Source organism: Nematolebias whitei, chromosome 3 (genome assembly GCF_014905685.2).
Source record: "Nematolebias whitei isolate Nwh7 chromosome 3, NemWhi1, whole genome shotgun sequence".
Classification (NCBI taxonomy): domain Eukaryota; kingdom Metazoa; phylum Chordata; class Actinopteri; order Cyprinodontiformes; family Rivulidae; genus Nematolebias; species Nematolebias whitei.
The window spans coordinates 53,709,066-53,733,804 of record NC_056500.1 but is presented as its reverse complement, the minus strand read 5'-3'; the positions used below and the strand labels follow the sequence as shown (position 1 = coordinate 53,733,804).

Sequence of the window (24,739 nt, the reverse complement as noted above, 5' to 3'; positions counted from 1 at the left end):
GAATAATGTAGGGGGTGCAATGGAGTCCAATGTTAAAGAACAATACCATTGTGTCTAGAAGTGCTAAGTGATCATCCACAATAAATCTGGTACATAGTGGATGATATATCACTGAGATATAACTGATTAAATAATCTACAGGTGCACTTGAGGCATATGTTAAACCACAATATCAATGTGTGTAGACGTGCTCACCGATTATGCACAAAAAAAATCTGGTTCTGATCAGATGACGTATCACTGAGACATACCTGTTGGAATAATATAGGGTGCACACTAGAGTCATATGTGAAAAACAATGTGTCTAGAAGTGCTCACTGATCATGCACAATAAATCTGGTGCAGATCGGATGATGTATCACTGAGTTACAACTGTAGGAATAATGTAAGTGGCGCTGTGGAGGCAATTGGCCACTTATCATGGATACCTGTTCAAGGAGTGGATAATGATTGATCATAGTGATTTTGGTGTACCTCGGCTGAAATCTGTGTATTTTAGAGCTAAATGTATTGCAACGGCGTCACTTCTTGATTCACCACGCCGCCATGCCCACATCCTCTAGCAAAAACGGTTTGCACTTTAAATCAAGTCAGACCATTTTATCTGTCTTCTAACACAGGATCATCCTGATTAGGTCAATGGTGTCAAAGAGGGAGCATTCCAAGTAAAAAAAGAGACATCCTGTTCTGAGGGGGCGGGGCTTTGATGACATCAAAATATGATGACAGTGGATCGTCGGACATCCAACAGGGATGAGTCATGCCAAGTTTGGTTCATTTCAATTTTTCACTGTGAAAGTTATAGCGTTTGGAAATTTATGGCGTGAAGAACAAATTTGAGGCCTGGCCACGCCCCTTTAACCTAAACGAAACTGAAAGCTTTTGATAACTTTTATTCCCCAATGTGTTAAGGGCATATTAACCAAGTTTGAAGGCAATCACTCAAAATCCCTAGGAGGAGTTCGTTAAAATTCGCCATTAGAAACGCCCAAAAATGACCCTTTGACCCAAAATGGCCGACTTCCTGTTGGTTTTGGACCAGGGCTCCAAGAGACTTTTTCATAGGTCCTGAGATGATACAGATGTTCACCGAGTTTCAGAATTATCAGTCAAAAAATGGCTTGGGGCTGAGGTTTTGAAATATTCTAGGGGGCGCTATGGAGGCTATTGACCAATTATCATGGCTTCCTGTTCAAGGGGTGGATAATGATCAATCATACTGATTATGATGCACCTCGGTTCAAATCTGTGGAATTTTGTGGCGTTACGTCTTATTCGCTACATCGCGACCCCCACATGCTCCACCCAAAACTGTCAGTGTTGGAAAGCAAGTTACACCAACATGTCTTCGGTCACTGGACACGCTATCATGCTGATCAGGTGACAGGGGTCTGATAGGGACCGTTCAAGGTAAAACTTTACACTTCCTGTTGTCAAGGGGCGTGGCTTAAGTGATGTCATGATTTGACCATTCAGTCTTGCAGGGGACCAGATGTGGATCAATCACTTAAGGTTTGATGTCCCAGACAGTTTTCATGTGGGAGCTATTAGCGTTTCGTTTTTCATTGCGAGCTGTCAAACTTTCAGGTCTGGCCCCTCCCCTTCAGCATGCCTTGAAATGAACTGTTTAGATAACTTTGCGTCCCCCATAACTTTTGACCAAAATGGCCAAGTTTGAAACCGATTGAGCGAAATCCCTAGGAGGAGTTCGTTCAAATGCGGAGGCTGTAAATTGCCAAAAAGGTGTGAAAATTGGGCTGGCATTCCAAAATGGCCACCTTCCTATTTATTGTACAACATTGGTGCCAGAGGGTTTTCTGTGCATCTTGGGGGATTGGACAAGCGTACCAAATTTCATGTTTCTACGACAAACTAAGGTTAATGTGGAGGGTATTTTGAAAATTTCTAGGTGGTGCTCTTAAGCCGTTTCTGTTGCGATTTTTGCCACGCCCTTAAAAAATGTAATTTTTCACCAGTCCTGATGCGTCCGCCACTTTTGGTGAATTTTGGGATATGTTAAGGTCCCCAAAACGCCAATTCATTTGACGGAAAAAATTGTAGCTCGGGCCTGAACAGAGCAATTACAATAGGCCTTTGCAGCGCTTCGCTGCTCGGGCCTAATTATTATATAATTCCAGGTCATTCACAGACAAGCCGTGAGAGAGAACCAGATCCAATGTGTGTCCATGTTCATGCATGGGACCAGCCACCCACTGAACCAGGTTAAAAGAGTCAGTGAGGCTGAGAAAGTCCTTCACCAGTAGTTTCTCTGGACAGCATACATGAATGTTAAAATTCCCAATAATAAGGACTCAATCATAGTTAGGCATGAGCAGCTAAGTGCTGCGAAGGCCTATTGTAATCGCTCTGTTCAGGCCCGAGCTGCAATTTTTTCCGCCAAATGAATTGGCATTTTGGGGGCCTTAACATATCCCAAAAGTCACCAAATTTGGTGGACGCATCAGGACTGGTGAAAAATTACGTATTTTGAAGGGCGTGGCAAAAATCGCAATAGAAACGGCTCAAGAGCGCCACCTGGAAATTTTCAAAATACCCTCCGCATTAACCTTAGGTTATCCTAGAAACATGAGATTTGGTACACGTGTCCAATTTCCCAAGATTCACAGAAAACCCTCTGGCACCAATGTTGTACAATAAACAGGAAGGCAGCCATTTTGGAATGTCAGACCAATTTTCATACCTTTTTGGCGGTTTACAGCCTACGCATTTGAATGAACTCCTAGGGATTTCTCTCAATTGGTTTCAAACTTTGCCATTTTGGTCAAAAGGCATGGGAGATGAAAAGTTATCTAAACGGTGCAAACCGAAGCATGCCGAAGGGGCGGGGCCAAACCTCAAAGTTTGACATCACTATGGTAGCCCTAAGGTGTAAATGAACAACATTTGTAAAAATGGAATTACATTTGCAAAAACACAACAAAAACAACAAAATCACACCGTACATCTCGCCATGAAAAACAAAACGCTAATAGCTCCTACACGAAAACTGTCTGAGACATCAAACTTTCAGTGATTGATCCACATCTGGTCCCCTGTGAGAATGAACGGTCAAATCCTGACATGACTTAAGCCACGCCCCCTGACAACAGGAAATGTAAAGTTTTACCTTGAACGGTCCATATCTGACCCTTGTCACCTGAACTGCATGATAGTGTGTCCAGTGACTGAAGACATGTTGGTGTAACTTGCTTTCCAGTTCTCCCCAAGAAAATTTTAAATAAAGTAGATGCCATTTCTTGCATTCTGGCATATTTTAATGGGTTGTTAAACATCTACGTTTAAGTAAACACTTGATTCAATAACTATTTTAGAGAGCATGGTTGATTGCGCTGACGCAATCAAAAGTCAGACACCGACACGCCCATCCAGCACATTATTATATTATTATATATAATGGGGGGCGTGTCTGGGAGTGAACTTGCAGCCGCTGCTCCCCGACTTCTTTTTCAGTTTTTAGTAATTTTTTAGTAATTTTATCATCTGAAGACTTTGCTTATTGTTATCTATGAGTTGTTCGCTTGTTAATTTAAACTTCTGATTCAGTAGCTGCCTCTGTTTTGTCTGAACGAAGACCATCAGACTACCTGCTGACATGTCCCCGGCAACTATTTGGGCCTACTGTGTGTGGCTTGTACTAGCCTGGATTGTCCTGTTTTTGGTCCATCACCGAACGACAGCAATACTCCAGTACTCTGCCACTGAGCTTTATAAGCTCCGTTTACATCTACATGGGCCACCACCACCAGCTCTGCTCCTACACCGAGACATCTTCTATCAGCCCCATCAGAAATACACTCACCGAGTCTCTCGCCGGATCTTCTGCTGTGACGGACCCAACTCCATTGGATTTATCTGGTCAACTGTATGACGTCCACCGAGGAGCACCGGTTGCCGCGCTGATCACAATGTGTTGGCCCGCTTGGCTCAGCCAGCTAATGCCGCCGTCAACCACAATAAAACAATTAACTTCGGCTCTTCAACATCCGCTCGCTTATGAGTAAGGAGTGTCTGGTGCAGGATATCATCTCTGACCGTGAGTTGGACTTTCTATGTCTCACATGGCAACAGCCTAATGACTTTACTTCTCTCAATGATGCTACTCCTCCGGGGTTTGTTTACACCGCTCTACCTCGTGAGTCTGGCCGAGGAGGAGGTCTCGCGATAATCTACCGTGAGAAGTGGAGGGTAGCGCCTGTAACTGTTCCTGTCTGTCAATCATTTGAAGCAACTGTATGTCAGCTCTCTGGACCAACTCCCACTATCATTGCAGTCTTGTATCAACCCCCCAAACAGAACAAAGATTTTATGACTGAACTTGCAGGATTTCTGATGCATCTCTCAACAGTTTACCAAATAAAATACTTCTGGGGGATTTTAATATTCATATGGATAAAGATAATAATCCTCTTACCAAAGACTTCATATCCTGCTTGGACAGTTTTGGACTACATCAGTATACTAACTTCCCCACACATATTAAAGGACATATTTTGGATTTAATCTGCTGCTCAGGTGTTGAACCTGTTGGCTGTAAAGCCGATTCCTTCCCTTTTTCAGATCACGTTTCTATCATTTGGAGTTAATATTTTTCTTTCTAAATCTAACCCCCCACGCACTATAACTTTTCGTAAAATTAAGGACATTAACTTGGATAATTTATCTTCTGGTATCAGTAATCTTCCCAGTGCTGACCAGTTTTCTACCCCTGATGAACTGATCTCACACTATAACAAATACCTTCATAACCTTTTAAACAATCTTGCTCCACTTAAAACCAGATCAGTTTCATTCACTCATACTGCACCTTGGTTTACTTCCATCCTTAGACAGTTAAAAGCAAAAGGACGTCAACTTGAAAGACTATAGGAAAACTGGTCTCACTGTGCACAGACATGTATTCAAATCACATCCTTCTCTACAAAGATTCCATTTCTACAGCCAAATCCATTTATTATTCCAGTTTAATCTGTTCAAATGAGGGTAATTCCAAGGCCCTCTTCTCCCTACTTGCAAATATTACAAAACCACCTGATTCACTTCCTCCTCATTTGTATTCCTCTGATTTTTGTAACACGTTGGTATCATTTTTTTCTTCAAAAATAACACATATCCACCAAAAATTGCCACCCACTGTGGCAAAGTCTGTGGTCTGTCAAAGACTGTGGCTTCCCATCCCATATTGCATCAACTACAAAATACTCCTCTTTACCTTCAAAGCTGTCCACCACCTCACTCCTCCATACCTTTCGGACCTTGTTCACATCGCCACACCCGCTCGTACCCTCAGATCCTCTTGTTCTATTCAGCTCATTGTTCCCCTTGCCCGTCTTGTTACTATGGGGAGCAGAGCATTCAGCTCTGTGCTCCCCAGCTCTGGAACTCACTCCCACCTGATATTCGTAATACAGACGCACTGCCACATTTCAAAGTTAAACTCAAAACTCATCTGTTTAAAGAAGCCTTCACTCTGTGATTGCAACTGCATTGTCTTATTTTAATTCTATTTTACTTGTTTTTACTGTGTGTATATTATTGTGTCTGTTTTTATGATTGACAATGTAAGGTGACCTTGAGCGCCAAGAATGGCGCCTACAAATAAAATGTATTATTATTATTATTATTATTATTATTAGAGAGCAAGTGGTTTGAATATTCTCCCATTAATCAAGTGGAATGGATTTGTTCATTTGCTAACTATCAACTACCTATCGTAGACTTCACGACCAGAGCTTCAATGTAACATCTGTAAGCCTGTGTGTGGACTCTGCCCCCTCGCAAGTTAACTGGGTTGAGAAATCTTGTCGTGTCCTCAGAGTGACATATTTGAGTAAAGAAATGATGAAAGGATATTTATTTTAGCCAACAATTATCTCTCCCTCCTCGTCATTTTCTGTTCAGTTCTTGTTTCATTCAGTTTCACTGAGGAACTTTCATACATCCAAACTGAATAAATCTCTGCTTGAGTGCAACTACAGCGTGCACTCTCAGGACATTATTACCTGCAGTGTTCCCTCAGAAATACTCAGGAGACAGAAGTTGGTAAAAGGGCCTTCTCCTACTCTGCTCCTGTTTCCTGGAATATCTTGCAAAAAGACCTGAAGCTCTCGACCTTGACCTCTCTAAGTGGCTTTAAGAATCTGTTGGACTCCTGGCAGGGACCAACGCAGACATGTTCCTGTTTTTAGTTTTCTACGTTCACCTTATAATCTAGCTGTTTTTGCTACTTTTTTTGCCAACTTATTTTAATTTGCTAAAAAATAATCTGTATGCCTCTTTTATGACCGTCTATTGTTGTCCATTGTTGTCATTCTTTGTTGAAATCAGGTCTCTCTTGTAAATGAGTCCTTGAGGACCAATGGGATTAACATGTCTAAATAAAAGTTGAATGAACGAAAAAAAAAAATACAGTAAACACACATAAGCCCTTTTTTTTTTACCTGGGCACAGCTAGAAATATTTCTTACCACAAATCAAACTTTTATCACGGCTAGGATCAGCCCAGTTCAAACAAAATAAATCGGTTCGCATATATCATATCACAGGAGAGCTATAGGTGGAAACTTCTGCCATCAGAAACTGAATAGGAATTGCTGTTATGAAACTGAATGTGTCACGGTTGTGTTTTTGGATTCAAAATAGCCAGACACAGGAGTGCAAAAACAAGAACAATTTTTATTATTGGCTGTGGGTGAGAAGTCATGATCAGCTGTGTTAACAGGTCTTCACTGGTTGTAGGGAGAGAGTCACCTGTCAGCAATGATGTCACTGGCAGAGCAGCTGCAGTTGTATGTGGTTTGTGGGGTGGCAAGTCCAACAGCAGGGTCCATATAACAACGCAGGGGTCATACACGGGGAAACAGAGCAGAAACCAGAGCCAAGTCGTAATCCATAATCGTTGTGAAGGGAAAGCAGAGTCCTTTACTGTGGTCAGAGCAAAAAGTCCAAATCCAAAGAGGGGCAGGCAAAACAAGGAATCTGTGGTACAGGCGAGGGGTCAAGGCAAGGATGCAAGGCATGAAACAAGATACTATGACAAAAAGGCTTCAGAATCAGGTACCATGGAAGGTGTAATAATCTCGCCTGGTAGAGAGGGAGAATGGAGTATATAAAGGGTGCAGAGCAGGTGAACTAGATGAGCTAAACAGGTGAGTGTAATCAGGGCTAATGAGCTGAAAGTGCAGAGGGGGATGTGGCTAATGACAGAAGAAAAACAGCATGATGACAAAGAGGAGCAGAAACATGACATGATGGGGTTGCGAGTGTGAGACAGGGGCTGATGGGGGGGTCAGCGGGGGCCACTGATCATGACAAAGCCCCCCCTTTAAGGTCCGGCATCCTGACGGACCTACCAGCAAAGAACTAGCAAGAGTCGGGTGCGTGGAGGGGGTCCTGAAGTGGGCAAGAAAAGAACTGGGTGGTTGGAGGGGGTCTTGGAGGAGGGTATGAAATAAATTGGTAGACAGAACGGCCATCCAGAGCTATTACAGGGGTCGGGTGGGCGGCCAGGAGGTCGTCCGACAATTGCAATGTCCAGGGAAAAAGGCCGGGCGACCCTCCAAGACCTCGAGATGGGACCAGATCTGCAGCAGGCGGCGTGGAGACCTGTGGCCCTGCAGCAGGCGGCGTGGAGACCTGTGGCCCTGCAGCAGGCGGCGTGGAGACCTGTGGCCCTGCAGCAGGCGGCGTAGAGGCCTGGGGCCCTGCAGCAGGCGGTGTGGAGGCCAGGGTCCCTGCAGCAGGTGGCGTGGAGGCCTGGGGCCCTGCAGCAGGTGGCGTGGAGGCCTGGGGCCCTGCAGCAGGCGGCGTGGAGGCCTGGGGCCCTGCAGCAGCAGGCAATGGGGTCAGAGCTGCAGCAAGCGATGAGCTATGAAATGTCACTGGGGTGGGTAGGCAAAACCTGGCACAGAGCATAGTTTTAACAATCTGTAACTGAGTGTCCAGACGTGTAAGGGAACTCTCGACCCCTGAGAGCCACTCCTTGTCTGGCTTACAATCCATATTGGCTGAATTATTCTGTCACAAACCAAAGTTTTGGATTCAATATAAGTCACACACAGGAGTGCAAAAATTAACAGTTTTTATTAATAAGGCTGCTGGTAGGTGCAGAGGGAGGCCTTTAATGCTATGGACAGTGGGGCAATGAAAGTTTGTGGTCCAAAGGGCAATCCAAAAGGGTGATCCCTGAGTCGAGGTCATAGACTGAAGAGGAGGTCGTTACCGTGGTCAGAGAGGCAGAACAGAACCAGATGAGGAACAGGCAAAAAACAGGAAATCCAGAAGGCAGGCGTGAGGTCAATAATCCAGAGAACAAGGCTTGAGGTCTAGGCATGAAACTATGAGGGCTTGAAAATCAGGGACCATGGAAGGTGTAATAATTCAGCCTGGTGGAGAGGGAGAATGGAGTTTATAAAGGGTGCAGAGCAGGTGAACTAGATGAGCTGAACAGGTGAGTGTAATCAGGGCTGATGAGCTGAAAGTGCAGAGGGGGTGTGGCTAATGACAGAAGAAAAACAGCATGATGACAAAGAGGAGCAGAAACATGACATGATGGGGCTGCGAGTGTGAGACAGGGGCTGATGGGGGTCAGCGGGGGCCGCTGATCATGACAGAATGTCACAACTCTGGAACTGAATTTAATGGTTGGGAACTGAATTCATTTGCTTTGAATTCAGTTTGTTAATTCATTTTCAATTTCAAAATTCATTTTTTGTGTCACACATCCGGGTCCCTCCAGAGTAATAGAACGCAGATTTACAGATTTACAGATTTACAGATTGACAGACTGACGTCAGTGAAACTTTCTTCCTTTATGAAATAGAAAATGCAATAATTTCACAAATAAATGAATGTGTCTCATCTGTCAGGTCTATTAGAGTAATTTAACATTAGTACTGTGGCAGTGGTTCACATGACATTAAATATATTAATTTTGTTTCTCAAGAGTTTTGGTTCTGTAATTTGTTGATGGCCCCTAGTAGAGTGCTGTATGAATGGGTAAATGAGGCACAGATTGTAGTGTAAAGAGATTTGAGTGTCTTGATAAGATAGAAAGGTTCTATATAAGTACAGTCCATTTACCATTTACCATTTATTGTGATCAGTTAACATTAAACAGATTTTGTACAAAGAGTTTATTAGGTTGTGTAAAGCAGAGCACCACTGTATTTTCTGCTGTAAACGTAGCTCCACCCTATAAGTTGCATCAGTCCAAATATGTCTAATAAAGTGGAAAAATCCATAAATATGTCGCTTTGCCGTATACGTTGCTTCTATTATGCGTCACTGCTGACATGTCATGTTTGTTATGCGTCATCGCTGACAACCCAGAAATGTGGGCCCGTGTTGTACCAAAAATCGATTGGATGCTAAATGGTGGCCGCTGAGGCATGCACGGGGGGACTTTAAAAGAATTGAACAAGATTAACACTTAAAAACAATTATTTGCTTGCTCGAAATTATAGTAAAGGTGTGTCTCAGTCTTACTTTACCTTAATAAATGCACTTTGACGATCAAATCAGCTGCATTTCAAAAGCCAATACGGGGATGTGAGCGCGTGCATGTGACAAGTTGCTGTGCAAATTTAACAAGATACCCACCAAAAAAAAAAAGATAACCACCTAAAAACAATTATTTGTTTGCTCGACGTTATAGTAAAGGTGTGTCTCAGTCTAACTTTTGCTTATTAAAAGGACTTTAATGGTCAGATCAGCTGTATTTCAAAAGTATTCGCTGCCTCAATGCTCCAGGGAGCGCGCAGACAGGGAGGAATAAAGGAAGGAGCAACGCTGTGCATTTGTTCAAAATTTAACAAGAAAAGCACCTAAAAACAATTATTTGTTTGATTATTGAGCATGCATCAGGAAATTATTTGTTTGCTTGAAATTGTAGCAAAGGTGTGTCTCAGTTGAACTTTTACTTAATAAATACACTTTAATGGTCAAATTAGCTGCATTTCGCTGGGGCAGTGCAACAAAATGAAGCTGGTTTGACAGTTGCTCCAAGCAGCAAGCAGGACAAAAGTGGCAGGTTATGGCAAGCCGATTGTGTCATTAATAGCTGGTGAAGATTCTCAGTCATCAAGGACATGGTAAATTCAAAAGAAGTTCAAGACAAAATCAATAAAGTATAAAGTAAAGTATAATAAATAAAGTCCAGTTGTTTTTGTCTTGGGCAGCACGGTGGCGCAACTGGTAGAGCTGCTGCCTCTCAGCGAGCAGGTCCTTGGTTCAAACCCCGGTCCAGGGGCCTTTCTGGGTGGAGTTTGCATGTTCTCTCCGTGCATGCGTGGGTTTTCTCCGGGTACTCCGGTTTCCTCCCACAGACCAAAAACATGCATGTTAGGCTGACTGGTAACTCTAAATTGTCCCTAGGTGTGAGTGAGAGAGTGAATGGTTGTTTGTCTCGTTTGTCTCTATGTGGCCCTGTGATGGACTTGCGACCCGTCCAGGGTGTACCCCGCCCTTCACACAGTGATTGCTGGACATGGGCACCAGCGACCCCCGTGACCCAAAATGGAATAAACGGGTAAAGATAATGGATGGATGGATGGATGTTTTTGTCTTGAACTTTTTTGAATTTGTCATTATAGCCACTTTTACCTATTACATGATACAAAGGTATGCCTTACTACGCTGGTGCCATCTAGCAGCTAAAAAATGGTAGTGTTCAATTTTTTCAGTCAGAATGAATGAAAGCGGTAATATCTCATCCAAAAATTGGTTTATGAATATGGGAAAAAAAATCATAAATATGTTGCTTCAGCCTATAAGTCGCAGGGCATGCAAATTATGCAAAAAAAGTGACTTATACAGTGAAAAATACGGTACATCTATAGCACCTTAGCTAGCATGTTTGTATTGCACACCGCTAGCTCAGTGTTACTTCTTGTTGTGCTGAGCTCTCTAAAACAGTTATTGAGTCAAGTGTTTACCTATGGAGGTAAACATAGATGTTTAACAACCCGTTAAAATACACCAGAATGCAGGAAATGGCATCTACTTGATTCAAAATTTTGTGGAGATGACTCCCATACCCCCCCCACCAGTGTGTCCCCCACCCACACCACACACACACACACACATTAAGAATGCTTCTGACACCAATGGCCACCACGTTTTTCAAGCCAAGAGCCAGTGTCAGCACTGGGGGCTAAACACCCCTAAAGGGCAGAGTCTAGAATTGTCCCTGGCTTTAAAGATTATTGTATAAGAAGTATTTTGAAAATCCTAGTTATACAAGCTGTCTGTGCTAGGAATAGTTCAGATATTTTGAAATGGGTCCTATAGAAAATTTATGAACATTTATTATCTTACCTGTTCTAGATAACTCTTTGAACAACCTCAGTTTGGAGATGAATAGTTTTATTCTGATCTGATTAACAAGCTAACAGCTAGTTTAAGACATTATTACCTGCAGTGTTCCCTAAATGAGGACTGAACTAGGCAAAAAGGCCTTCTCCTATTCCGCTCCTGTTTCCTGGAACATCTTACAAAAAGATTTGAAGCTCTCGACCTTGACCTCTCTAAGTGTCTTTAAGAATCTGTTGGACACCTGGCAGGGACCAATGCTGACATGTTCCTGTTGTTAGTTTTCTACATTTGTCTTGGAATCTAGCTGTTTTTGTTTTGTTACCTTTTCCTTTTAGCCATCCTATTTGTTAAAAAAAAAAAAACTGTAGTATGCTTTTTTTTATAACTGTTTATTGTTGTTGCTGTTGTCCATTGTTGTCATCTTTCTTTGTTGAAATCCGGTCTCTCTTGTAAATGAGTCCTCGAGGCTCAATGGGATTTACCTGTATAAATAAATGTTGATTGATTAAGACCAAAATGGATTGCTGCTATTTTAAAACAACCTTAATGTCAAACATTCACTGCAAACTCATGCAAACCCTAACATCATCGTCAGTTTTTTTTTTTTTTTTGCATTAAATTGTTATATAATCAAAAATTGTCTAACATTCAGAGTCAGAGTCAGAGATTCTTTATTGTCATTTGCACCTCATGTGGTGGAATGAAATTATGTACACAGGGTCCCAGTTACATCCAACAATAAAAATGTAAAAGAAAAACAGTAATAACATCTAAGATATGAACTAAGAAAAACATCAACTAAATATACACTAAGCACTAGTAGCATAAAAACATTACCTTGAACAGCAGCACAAACATGAGTCTGTGAGCAGATGAGCACACATGAACACATCAACATGAAAGAGATCAGCAGCAACATGAAACAGATCAGCAGCAACATGATATGGTTTTTCACAGTGATTATTCTGGTTAGAGATTCATGAGTCTAACAGCCTCAGGGTAGAAGCTGTTCCTCAGTCTAGTGGTTCTACACTTAATGCTCCTTAACCTCCTTCCTGAGGGGAGCGGGGCAAAAAATGTGTGTGCTGGGTGAGTGTGGTCCTTCATGATGCAGGTGGCTCTATTCCTGCATCTGGAGATGTAGATGTCTGTGGTGGTGGGGAGACTGACTCCAACATCTTCTGTGCAGCCTTCACCACTCTCTGCAAAGCTTTTCTTTCTGCAGCTGTGCAGCCTCCATGACACACGTTGATGCTGGAGCATATGCAGGGCCAGATTAACACTTCGCTGTACCCTGGGCAACAATCTTCAAGGGCCCCATCATCACAACCCCAGAATCACTATAATCTGGCAAAATACAGAATAAATTACCATAATATACAGTAAATATACTTAAAATTCTAACTATCAAGTGTATTTTTATGTATAAAACTCCAAATGCTCATTGACACAAATCCTCAAGACTGAATTAAGTTGAACGCACTTTGAACACCACATGACACCATATGTGTGCTTGTTAAGTAACGTGTTGGCCACTGGTGTCAGAAGCATTTACAATGTGTGTGTGGTGGGACACACCGATGGGGGGGTCCTCCCCCAGAAAATTTTGAATAAAGTAGATGGCATTTCCTGCATTCTGGTGTATTTTTATGGTTGTTTAACATCTAGTTTTACCTACACAAGTAAACACTTGGAACACCTTGGGATTCCCCTGGAGGAGCTGGTCCAAGTGTCTGGGGAGAGGGAAGTCTGGACCTCCCTACTTAGGCTGCTACCCCCGCAGAAGGATGGAAGTAAACACTTGATCCAGTAACTATTTTAGAGCTAATGACACAACAAGAAGTAACCTGACCAACAGCTGATTCAATGAATTAAAAATATTATATATTCAAAGGTGATGATTTGATGCCCACATTAAAATTAAATGACTGTAACTTAGTTGACTTCAAATGAAATAAGATTATCAATGAATGTTTGTGACAAAGGATTTACTGAGTGTAACAAAGATTCCTTCAAGAAACCTCCCAGTATAAATCATAAAACCATGACGACTTCTGCTCATTCTAAATTTGTCAAATGGCCTAAATCTCCTAAAGTGAATGAGAATCATTTTAAAATAATAACCAAGATATGTCCTGTAGCCATGTTTCTGCAAAGAAGATTTAAATTTTGAGGTTGATTTGTTGCCTTTTGTAAATCACAAGATGAATCCCTCGAGCAATTTTTTTTAATGTCTTTGGTCAGACATAAGAAACTGGAATAATCTCAAACTTAACACTCCCTCTTTTCATGCTGATGTCATTTTACTTTATGTGGATAACTTAAGCTCAGCTTTCTCTGATGCCATTAATATAGTTGTACTTATAACAAAGTACCCCATTCACTGTAAGAGGAGGGATAATAAGTCTTCCTTCCTGTTTGATGAACAATTTTAAGTCATACTATTCTTCATTAAGAAGATTAAAAATCTGCAAAACTGCTAAAATCATCTTACAATAGATACAAACTTATTGTTTTAATTAAAACAATGTTTCTCAAGAAAAAAAACCTGATGGGCTTGTCAGCAGGTAAGGGGCGTTTACCTTGGGACAAACTGAGGTTGTCGATTGGTCAGTTACTGACACGCCTTCTGAGTTGATTGACAGGTCGTGCTGTCGAGGATCCAATTGGGGAAGAAAAAAAAAACAAGAGCTGCAGCAGCCGCCGCTGGGAGGAGGAGGGGCTGCCCAAATGCAGTGGAAGCACAGCAGTCTCTTTGCGCAGCGCAGGACTCCAAGTAAAGCAGGAGATAACCAGATATTCTGCTTGTGCCCTCACAGCCCTGGGCCCCTTAGAGATCATGGGGCCCTGGGCAGTTGCCCAGTTGCCCATATGGTTAATCCGGCCTTGAGCACAGGATGCTCTCCACTGCAAACCTGTAGAAGGAGGTGAGGACTGAGCTTCCCAGACCAGCTCGTCTCAGCCGCCTAAGGAAGTAGAGTCTCTGATGAGCTTTCTTGATCAGGCTGAAAATGTTGTTGCCCCAGCTGAGGTTGTCATTCAGGTGTACACCCAAGTACTTGTAGCTGGAAACCACTTCCACCGCAGATCCTCTTATGTTCAGGGGGGTGTATGTGTGTTTGTTCCTTCTGAAGTCCACAATCATCTCCTTTGTCTTCTTCACATTGATGTGAAGGTTATTCCCTTTACACCAGCTCTCCAGATGTTCCACCTCCTGCCTGTAGCTGGACTCATCATTGTTTGTGATGCATCCTACCACCACTGTATCATCTGCAAACTTTACAATTTGACAGCCTGGATAGGTAGCTGCACAATCATACGTTAGCAGAGTAAACAGGAAAGGGCTCAACACACATCCCTGGGGAGAGCCAGTGCTGAGGGTTAAGGTGGAGGAGGAGAAGTCGTAAATGGTAAATGGACTGTACTTATATAGCACCTTTCTATCTTATTTCAAGATACTCAAACCGCTTTACACTACAATCTGTGCCTCATTTACCCATTCATACAGCACTTTATTAGATCTCTATAAAGCTAATTGAACAGTTCATGCTATAGAGACTAATCAGAGCTTTATCACATTCATACACTGATGGGACACACATCAGAGGCTATGAGGGGTTCAGTGTCTTGACCAGGGATACTTCAGCATGTGACTGCTGGTGGATTCGAACCCCCAACTCTTGCATTGGAGGACGACTGCGCTAAACCACTCAGCCATACCCGCCCTTTAACAAGTTGTGGATCCTCACTGATTGTTGTCTGTTTTTTAAGAAGTCTAGTACTCAGTGGAAAATGGAGGGGCTTAGTCCTAGTGTGAATAGTTTGTCCATCAGGGTTTGGGGGATCATGGTGTTGAAGGCGGATGTGAAGTCCACAAAGAGCATATGGACATAAGAGTTTTTCTGCTCCAGGTGGTTGAGCGCAGTGTGGACCACAGAGGAGATGGCATTCTCTGTTGATCTGTTCTTGGGGTATGCATACTGATGAGGGTCCTCATTGATGTTGATGGTTGTTTTGATGTGGGTCATGACCAGTTTTTCGAGGTATTTAGCGACTATCAGGTTGTGGGCCACTGGCAGATAGTCATTCAGATCAGTCACTGTAGAGCTTTTTGGGACTGGGATGATGGTGGCAGTCTTCAGGCAGATGGGAACTGTCTCCAGGGTAAGTGAGGTGTTAAAGATGTCTCCCAGCACCTCACAGAGCTGATCGGCACATTCTTTCAACACTTTTTCAGGAATGTTGTCTGGGCCGGTTGCCTTGTGCGGATTAATCCTGAAAATACTCTTTACTTCTGCTGAGGTCACGCTGACATGCTCGTCATTCGGTGGTGAGGTGAGTCTGGTGCTGGGTTATTTCTTCGGGTCGTCAAAGCATGCATAGAACTTCTTGAGGGCATCAGGCAGAGATGGGTCTTTGGGGCATTGTTCAGTCCTTCCTTTATAATCTGTTATACACTTAATGCCCCTCCACATGCTCCATGGGTCTTGTGAGGTGAATTGACCCTGGATCCTCTGTGCATATGTGGCCTTGGCCCTCTTAATACCAGCAACCATCTCTTTTCTTGTCCTACTCAGCCCCTGTGAGTTTCCAGACCTAAAGGCGGTGTTCCTGGCTTCCAGCAGGATGTGCACCTCTGCATTCAGCCAAGGTTTTCTGTTTGTGTAACTTTTAACATATCTTATGATGAAGACAGTGTCAGTACATGTACTAAATGTAACCCAGAACTGAGCATGCATATTGGTCCAGATCAAGCGAACTTCCATTTTCAGCAGCTTCTCTGAAAACCTGCCAGTCTGTTTGATCAAAAGAATCTCTCCGTGTGGGGCCACAGTCCTGGATCCAACATTTAACTTTCTTTTGTACCGGTCTGGAGCGTCTCAGCGGGGGCAGGTGAGCAGGAGCCATTAAGATTGAGATGTGATCAGAGAATCCTAGGTGGGGGCGGGGTTCGGCTTTGTATGCATCTTTTACGTTCGTGTAAACATGGTCCAGCGTGTTGTTTCCACATTTTGGTATGCCCACATACTGGTAAAAACTTGGGAGGCAGTCCATTAAATTCACGTGATTAAAGTTTCTGGCTACCACGTAAAGAGCCTCAGGCTGTTTGTTCTGCAACAAGCTGATGATATCATGTAGCTCCGACAAGGCGTCATTAGCATTATCATCCGGTGGAATGTAAACAACGGCAATGAAAGTCACTGTGAACTTGCAGGGTAGATAATGTGGCTGACATTTCACTGTTATTTGCTCCAAAGCCTTAGAGCATGAGTTTTTTTTTTACAAAAGTACAGGTTGTGCCCCAACTTTTACTCACGTAAATGCACACTCCGCCTCCCCGTGATTTCTCCATTAGCTCGCTGCAGCAGTCCGCTCGGAAAAAAGTCTGTCATCCAGCTTGAAGACTGCATCCGGTGTTTCACTTGTAATCCATGTTTACGTGAGACAAAGCACCGCACACTTCATCATCTTGTCTTGGGGGTTATGGTGAGGCTACGAGCTAACACTAAAGCCAGTAAACTCCCCATGCTGTCTCTCTTTCTGTCGAACGTCTGCTCGTTGGACAACAAGGTGGATTTACTTCGTCTGAGAGCGGGCGCCTCAGAAGAGATGAAGAAGTGTGTGGTGCTTTGCCTCACATGGATTACAAGCAAAATGCCGGATACAGTCTTCCAGCTGGATGGCAGACTCTTTTTTCGAGCGAACCGCTGCAGCGAGCTAATGGGGAAATCACGGGGAGGCGGAGTATGCATTTACGTGAGTAAAAGTTGGTGCACCAATTGTACTGTTGTAAATAGCTCATGCTCTAATGCTTTGGAGCAAATAACAGTGAAATGTTGGCCACATTATCTACCACGTCAGTTCACAGTGACTTTCATCACGGTTGTTTACATTCCTCCGGATGCTAATGTTAATGAATCACTGTAGGAGCTACATGATATCATCAGCTCGTTGCAGAGCAAACACCTCAAATCTCTTTACGTTGTAGCCAGAGACTTTAATCACGTGAATCTAAAGGACTGTCTTCCAAGCTTTAATCAGCATGTGACAATTCCAACACATGGAGACAAGACGCTGGACCGTGTTTACACGAACGTAAAAGATGCATACAAAGCCGAACCCTGCCCCTACCTAGGACTGTCAGACCACATCTCAATCTTCCTGGCTCCGGCTTACATGCCCCTGCTGAGATGCTCCAGACCGGTAAAAAAGAAAGTTAAATGTTGGATCCAGGACAGTGGCCCCATACTGAGAGATTGTTTTGACCGAACAGACTGGCAGATTTTCAGAGAAGCTGCTGAAAATGGAGGTTTGCTTGATTTTGACCAATACACATCCTCAGTTCTGGGTTACATTAGTACATGTACTGAAACCATCTCCACTATCAGAAATGTTAAAAGCTACCCAAACAGAAAACCTTGGCTGAGTGCGCATCCTGCTGGAAGCCAGGAACACTGCCTTCAGGTCTGGAAACTCAGAGGAGCTGAGTAGGACAAGAAAAGAGCTGGTTGCTGGTATTAAGAAGGCCAAGGCCACATATGCACAGAGGATCAAGGGTCAATTCATCTCACAAGACCCTCAGAGGATGAAGAGGGGCATTAAGTGCATAACAGATTATAAAGGAAGGAGCAAACAATGCCCCAAAGACTCATCTCTGCCTGATGCCCTCAAGAAGTTCTATGCACGTTTTGAAGACCTGAACAGACCACCCAGCACCAGACCCACCTCACCACCGAATGAAGAGCATCTCAGCGTGACCTCAGCCGAAGTAAGGAGTGCTTTCAGGAGGATTAATCCGCACAAAGCAACTGGCCCAGACAACATCCCCGGAAAAGTGTTGAAGGAATGTGCCGATCAGCTCTGCGAGGCACTGGCAGACATCTTTAACACCTCACTTACCCTGGAGACAGTTCCCACCTGCCTGAAGACTGCCACCATCATCCCAGTCCCAAAAAACTCTACAGTAACTGGTCTGAATGACTGTCGGCCAGTGGCCCTCACCCCAATAGTTGCTAAATGCTTCGAAAAACTGGTCATGACTCACATCAAAACAACCAACAACATCAACGAGGACCCTCATCAGTATGCATACCGTGAGAACTGATCAACAGAGGATGCCATCTCCTCTGTGGTCCACACTGCGCTCAACCACCTGGAGCAGAAAAACTCTTACGTCCATATGCTCTTTGTGGACTTCACATCCGCCTTCAACACCATGATCCCCCAAAACCCTGATGGACAAACTATCCACTCTAGGACCAAGCCCCTCCATTTGTAACTGGGTACTAGACTTCTTAACAAAAAGACCACAGTTAGTGAGGATCCACAACCTCTCCTCCTCCACCATAACCCTCAGCACTGGCTCTCCTCAGGGATGTGTGTTGAGCCCCCTCCTGTTTACTCTGCTCACGTATGATTGTGCAGCTACCCATCCAGGCTGTCACATTGTAAAGTTTGCAGATGATACAGCGGTGGTGGGATGCATCACAAACAATGATGAGTCCAGCTACAGGCAAGAGGTGGAACACATGGAGAGCTGGTGCAAAGAAAATAACCTTCACATCAATGTGAAGAAGACAAAGGAGATGATTGTGGACTTCAGAAGGAACAAAAACACCTACACCCCCTGAACATAAGAGGATCTGCGGTGGAAGTGGTCTCCAGCTGCAAGTACTTGGGTGTACACATGAATGACAACCTCAGCTGGAGCAACAACACCACCAGCCTGATCAAGAAAGCTCATCAGAGACTCTACTTCCTCAGACGGCTGAGGCGAGCTGGTCTGGGAAGCTCAGTCCTCACCTCCTTCTACAGGTGTGCAGTGGAGAGCATCCTGTGCTCCAGCATCAACGTGTGGCATGGAGGCTGCACAGCTGCAGAAAGTAAAGCTTTGCAGAGAATGGTGAAGGCTGCACAGAAGACTGTCGGAGTCAGCCTCCCCACCATCACAGACATCTACACCTCTAGATGCAGGAAAGGGCTACCTGCATCATGAAGGACCTCACTCACCCAGCACACACACTTTTTGCCCCACTCCCCTCAGGAAGGAGGTTGAGAAGCATTAAGTGTAGAACCACTAGACTGAGGAACAGCTTCTACCCTGAGGCAGTTAGACTCATGAATCTCTAACTAGAATAATCACTGTGAAAATCACATCATGTTGCTGCTGATCTGTTTCATGTTGCTGCTGATCTGTTTCAATGTTGATGTGTTCATGCGTGCACATCTGCTCACACAGTCTCATGTTCATGTTCATGCTGATGTTCAATGTTTTTATGTTTTGAGTTCTTAGTGAATATTTAGTTGATGTTTTTCTTAGTTCATATCTTAGATCTTATTACTGTTTTTTCTTAAACATTTTATTGTTGGATGTAACTGGGACCCTGTGTACATAATTTCGCTCCACCACATGTACCACATGATGGGTGAATGACAATAAAGGATCTCTGACTCTGACATCTCTTCTGAGGCGCCTGCTCTCAGACGAAGGAAATCCATCTTGTTGTCCAACGAGCGGACGTTGGACAGAAAGAGAGATGGCATCAGGAGTTTTCCGGCTTTAGCATTAGCTTGTAGCCTCACCAGAACCCCCACCCGGCGTCCTCTCTTCTTAAGCCGGGAGCAGCGCTTCCTCTTCTGCCTTTTGGAACGCCTCTGCTGCAGCTTCCAGGTAGATGACTTTAAGATCTGTATTCTGCCGAGCGTAGTTTTGAGTTTGTTGCTGATTTTTGCTATATTTCGTGGCAAATCCGCTCTTATTCTCATCATTCCGGTTTGGCTATAGTTCACACGCATAAATCGTGCGGAGTCAGGCACAGAGTCAATATCAAAACTTCTAAAAACTGGGATAGTACCAGGAGCCTGTGAAGCTGCAACTGTTCTGTGCACGGCCATCTTGGAACTCCTACCTAGAATTGCATCAAAAACTATCAAATAACTGCTGCTGCAATTACTGGAAGTTGCAAATAACTAATAAACTATTTGTAAATAATCCAACATTTTTCAGTCAAGTCATCAGGACAGTTTCTTTTTTTGTGCTGAAACGTTTCGCCTTCGATCCGGAAGGCTTCATCAGTCATCAAACCAGTTTTGTTTGTGATAAGATCAGTTTGACAAGACTGTCAACAAGGAAGAGGGCCGGCAATGGAGTGTGTGTGTGGGGGGGGGGGGGGCGTACCAAAGAGACCATCTTATCACAAACAAAACTGGTTTGTTCCACTTTGGAGTAAGCTGTTGGGGGAAGAATCAGTTTTGTTGTGTGTTTCCTTGACTGATGAAGTCTTCTGGATCGAAGGCGAAACGTTTCAGCAAAAAAAAAAGAAACTGTCCTGATGATCTGACTGAAAAATGTTGGATTGCATACCTGGATTATTGAGCATGGACTTTGTTATTTGTAAATAACTTCATAAAACAAAATTGAGAGCGGTATAAATGTTTCTAAAATAGCATGCACACGAACTTCTAAAACAAGGTTGAGATAGACATTTTATCATGGAAAAAATCCACTTTGAAGATACTGTGTGTCATTTCCTGTTTGTTGCAACAATCCACAAATCTCTATTTATTTTTCTTTGTTGACACAAGTTCTAGCTGTCTTGAAGCCTGTATAGCTTCAGATGTTACCGCAAGGCCTCTCAATCTACGCTCCTGTGGCTCTCGAAGGGCCAACAGAACCACTCTTGGGCACTCAAGAGTGAATTCTGGCATGCCTCCGGCCTCTCAGGAGACAGCATCATTACCTCTTATTAACTTCTGTAGGGGCTGACTATGCAGAAAGTCCCACTGATGCAATGTGAAGGTTGGTAAACCATCTTCCTCCCATACAACAAGATTATCTGCACTGTACCTGTGTGCATGGAAATGACACAGACCGTCCTGGACACCAGAGAGCAGGTGACATACTCTGACCTCATACAAATTTGTGTAATTTATGTCAACTTGTTCTGCATTCTTCTCAGTACCCGCCGACCATTAAAGCATTCATTAAACACAGCTTAGCTCAGCGAGTAACCAGGAAATCTGATGGAATTAGTCTCAAACTGTGTTTCCACCATCGCAGACACGCCTGACAAACCAAGACGGGGGTTTATTTAGTCCCTGACCCCCCTCAGACAGCCGTCTGAAGGTGAACAAGGAAATGAGGGCCTGTATATTAAACTAACATCTTCAATAACAGAGAATAAATCAAATACTGATAATTTTTCCAAAATAAACTTTAAAAAAATATGGTATCTAGCTCATTTTATGAAAAACTACATATCAAAATGGGACAATTACTATTTAATATTTTGTCATCTCTTTGGGTGACAACACAACCCATAGGTAAAGACAAAGTTTTAAGCTAAAATATTGTGTGATAAATTAGTGCTCAGAGTACGAGCTAAGGATGACTCACAGCTATTTTTTGCTAAATAACTTTGAAATGAATAGGCTTATAGCTACTTTTGTGTTTTCTAAGGTCTGTTAGCTGTGCCAGCCATCTTACATCATGTTGACTCCAAAAGTTAAAGAGTTGTAGATGTTCATACTTTGTGATTGTTTCATTAAAATCCATCCAGTGGTTCAAGGGATATTGTACTAACAGACAAACAAACACAGACGCAGGCAAAAACATTATTGTTCATCTTTTGCACACAAGTTAAACAAACAAGTCACAGAAAAATTATTTCTTCAAGAAACAATGTTTGGCTTTGAGAGTAATGTACAATCAGAACAGGCATTTTCATTTTTAGTTTCAGTGAAAAAATCTGAAAACTTTTCAGAATAAATGTCTTATACCACCACAACCCGAAAAGGAAGAAGCAGGTAAAGATAATGGATGGATAGATGGTTGTCTAATACCATTTATCTAAAAAAAAAAAAAAAAGATTTCTACTTAGTACAGCAGTTTTTCTGAACATGTAAAATCTGATTGGAAGTTTTTGAATTATATTGACTTAACCCCTTTTTTTTTCAATAAACATTATCTTGGATTTGATCATGAAAGCTGAAGTGCAGCTCTACAGGTGTCCATCCTAACTCCTCAGTTAAACATACTCAAAGTTTTTCCTGAGGTCGGTGCTCTTCACCTGGTACCTCCTCTGCATGATGGGTTGCGGCTCCACCTGTAAACACGTACAGGAGGTGACCATGATTAGTCCAGCCATGATGAGGAGGAACCCCGCCGCCCAGCCACAGAACAATGCGTCTCCAAATTCCCACCGAGGCACCCCATCCGGTACTTTATCATCAAAGAAATGGACCACAGCTAAATGAGCCGTGTAGCAGACAGGTATCAGACACAGCACTCCAGAAATTATCCCCAGCACCCCCCCTGTGATTATTATAGTCCTCTTGGTTTGAGAGCCGCCACAACCTCTACAGCTGTTGACCAGGGACAGCCCAGGTGTGGCCACAAGGATTCCCAGCACACCAACAGCCAGGGAGGAACACATGAAGATGCGGGCCAGCATGAGGTGGCTGGAAAGGCCCAGCAGGCTGTCGTAAGACCTACACTCCATGCCTCCAACATCCTGGACCACGCAGGTCTCCCACAGGCCCTGGTTGTAGCTCTCCACAGGCAGCAGCGATGTGGATTTAGTCAGCCACTGTGGTAAGATGGTGGTGGCTAAGGCGCACAGCCATGCCCCGACATAGAACAGCATCCCCAGCAACTCCAGAGCGCAGGCGGACGTGCCCATGTTTCCCTCTCCAGCCTCCATGGTTGAAAGAGCCACAACAGTTCTTCTTCTTCGGCTGAGGGTAGAAAAGGATTCTTCTTGTCAAAGCAAAGCACCTGATGTTTAGAGCTGGATTGCTCGGGTTCAGGGAGCTCGTTCACAAACAGCTCCCTCTTGGAGGAGCACACATCCTCTGTGGCAGAAAGGAGAAAGGGCCAGCTTGGCCCTCCCCTTTGTGATCCGTCTGCTCCTGCTGCTGTGCCAATGGGCAGAAGGGTCCAGGCAGAGATGGACATTGTCAAACAGTTGACCGAACTGCAAACCATATGAGATGTCATTAAGGACAGACCGGAAAATATTCATTTTACACAGGAAAATTGGCCTTCCAGATGTATATATTTTTATTTCTTATGTTAGTGCATTAAACAAGTAAATTATTAGTCTGTACACATACAAAGAAACTGGATTCAGATATAAAACATCAACATAACTATAAAATACAACCAGATTTCTGAAAAAGAAAAATTAAACAAGAACAAAGACAACAAGTTTTAGCGACAATCAAAATATAACTTATCACATTCATCAGTCCGGGTGCTTACAGTCAGGCTCCTTCCTGCATGTGACTGAATGTGAAACAACAGAGACGCTTATTGTTGCTGCCTTACCACTGCAGAGCTTGTGGAAAATCATCGTAGGAGGATAGAGATCAAAGCTGAGATGTGAGAAAATGTTTCCCATTCTTAAACTGACTGAAAGACGTTCAAACCACAAACAAACAAACAAACAAACATAAAAAGGCATAATATAAAAGCCTCAGCTCAAGACTGATGTCCTGACGATGACTCGCAGAAGCAAAAGACGGGACAAAATCAAAAAGAGTGCTTCGGTTTGATTTCTCCCAGTGCGAGAAGCACAACATCAGCAAACATTTTCCTCAGTGTCTCAGGTGAAAAGAAAGCAGAAATCCAATTGGCTTGTTTTTAATGCATTTCGTGTCTAAGTGGATTTTTGTTTCTTGCAGAAAATGAAACAGTGTCACTGGTGTAGTTCCATTTGTCATTCACATGAGGACAACAAACTTCTTGGTTGGCAAACAATCAATTCCTCTTCAACATAGCCTTAACATAAATTTTTCATCTGAGATTTAAGGATGAAACTTTCTAACAACTTAACATTTTTTTCAAGTAACTTGTTTTTTTTTTCTTTTTTAGAAATAGTAGGCTCCTCTTATTACCAAAGGTGTTAGCTTACATTCGAGTCAGGCAACATACCTGACCAAGTTAAAGTTATTAATAATAATAATCATTTTATTTAAAAAGCGCCTTTCATGACACCCAAGGACACTTTACAGTAAGAACAAAGATCAACAGGAATAAAGAATATAAAATACATAAAGAATATAAAATACATAATATAAAATACATAAAGAATATAAAATACATACAGAATATAAAATACATACAGCAAAGGTAAGGATAAGCGAGTCTAAAGAGATGTGTTTTCAGAGCAGTCTTGAATAGAGAAAGAGAGGTGGTGTTTCTTAAGTCAGGGGGTAGAGAGTTCCAGAGATGAGGAGCAGAGCAGGTGAAGGTCCTGCTCCCCATGGTGGAGAGGCGGGCAGAGGGTACATGGAGGTGTAGTGAAGAGGAGGATCTGACAGAGCGAGAGGGGATGGAGATGTGTAGGAGGTCAGATAGGTACGGAGGGGAAAGGTTGTGGATAGCTTTGAAAGTGAGAAGAAGAAT

General features: G+C 43.1%; 1 protein-coding gene across 1 annotated transcript; it reads right to left on the bottom strand.

Annotated features, from left to right (window-relative positions):
• Nucleotides 1-22,358: 22,358 nt before the first annotated feature.
• On the bottom strand, nt 22,359-23,012 carry LOC119408199 (putative claudin-24). The gene has a single exon (XM_037675037.1). It carries the CDS (start codon nt 23,010-23,012, stop codon nt 22,359-22,361), a length of 654 nt encoding a protein of 217 aa, XP_037530965.1.
• Between the last annotated feature and the right edge of the window lie 1,727 nt (nt 23,013-24,739).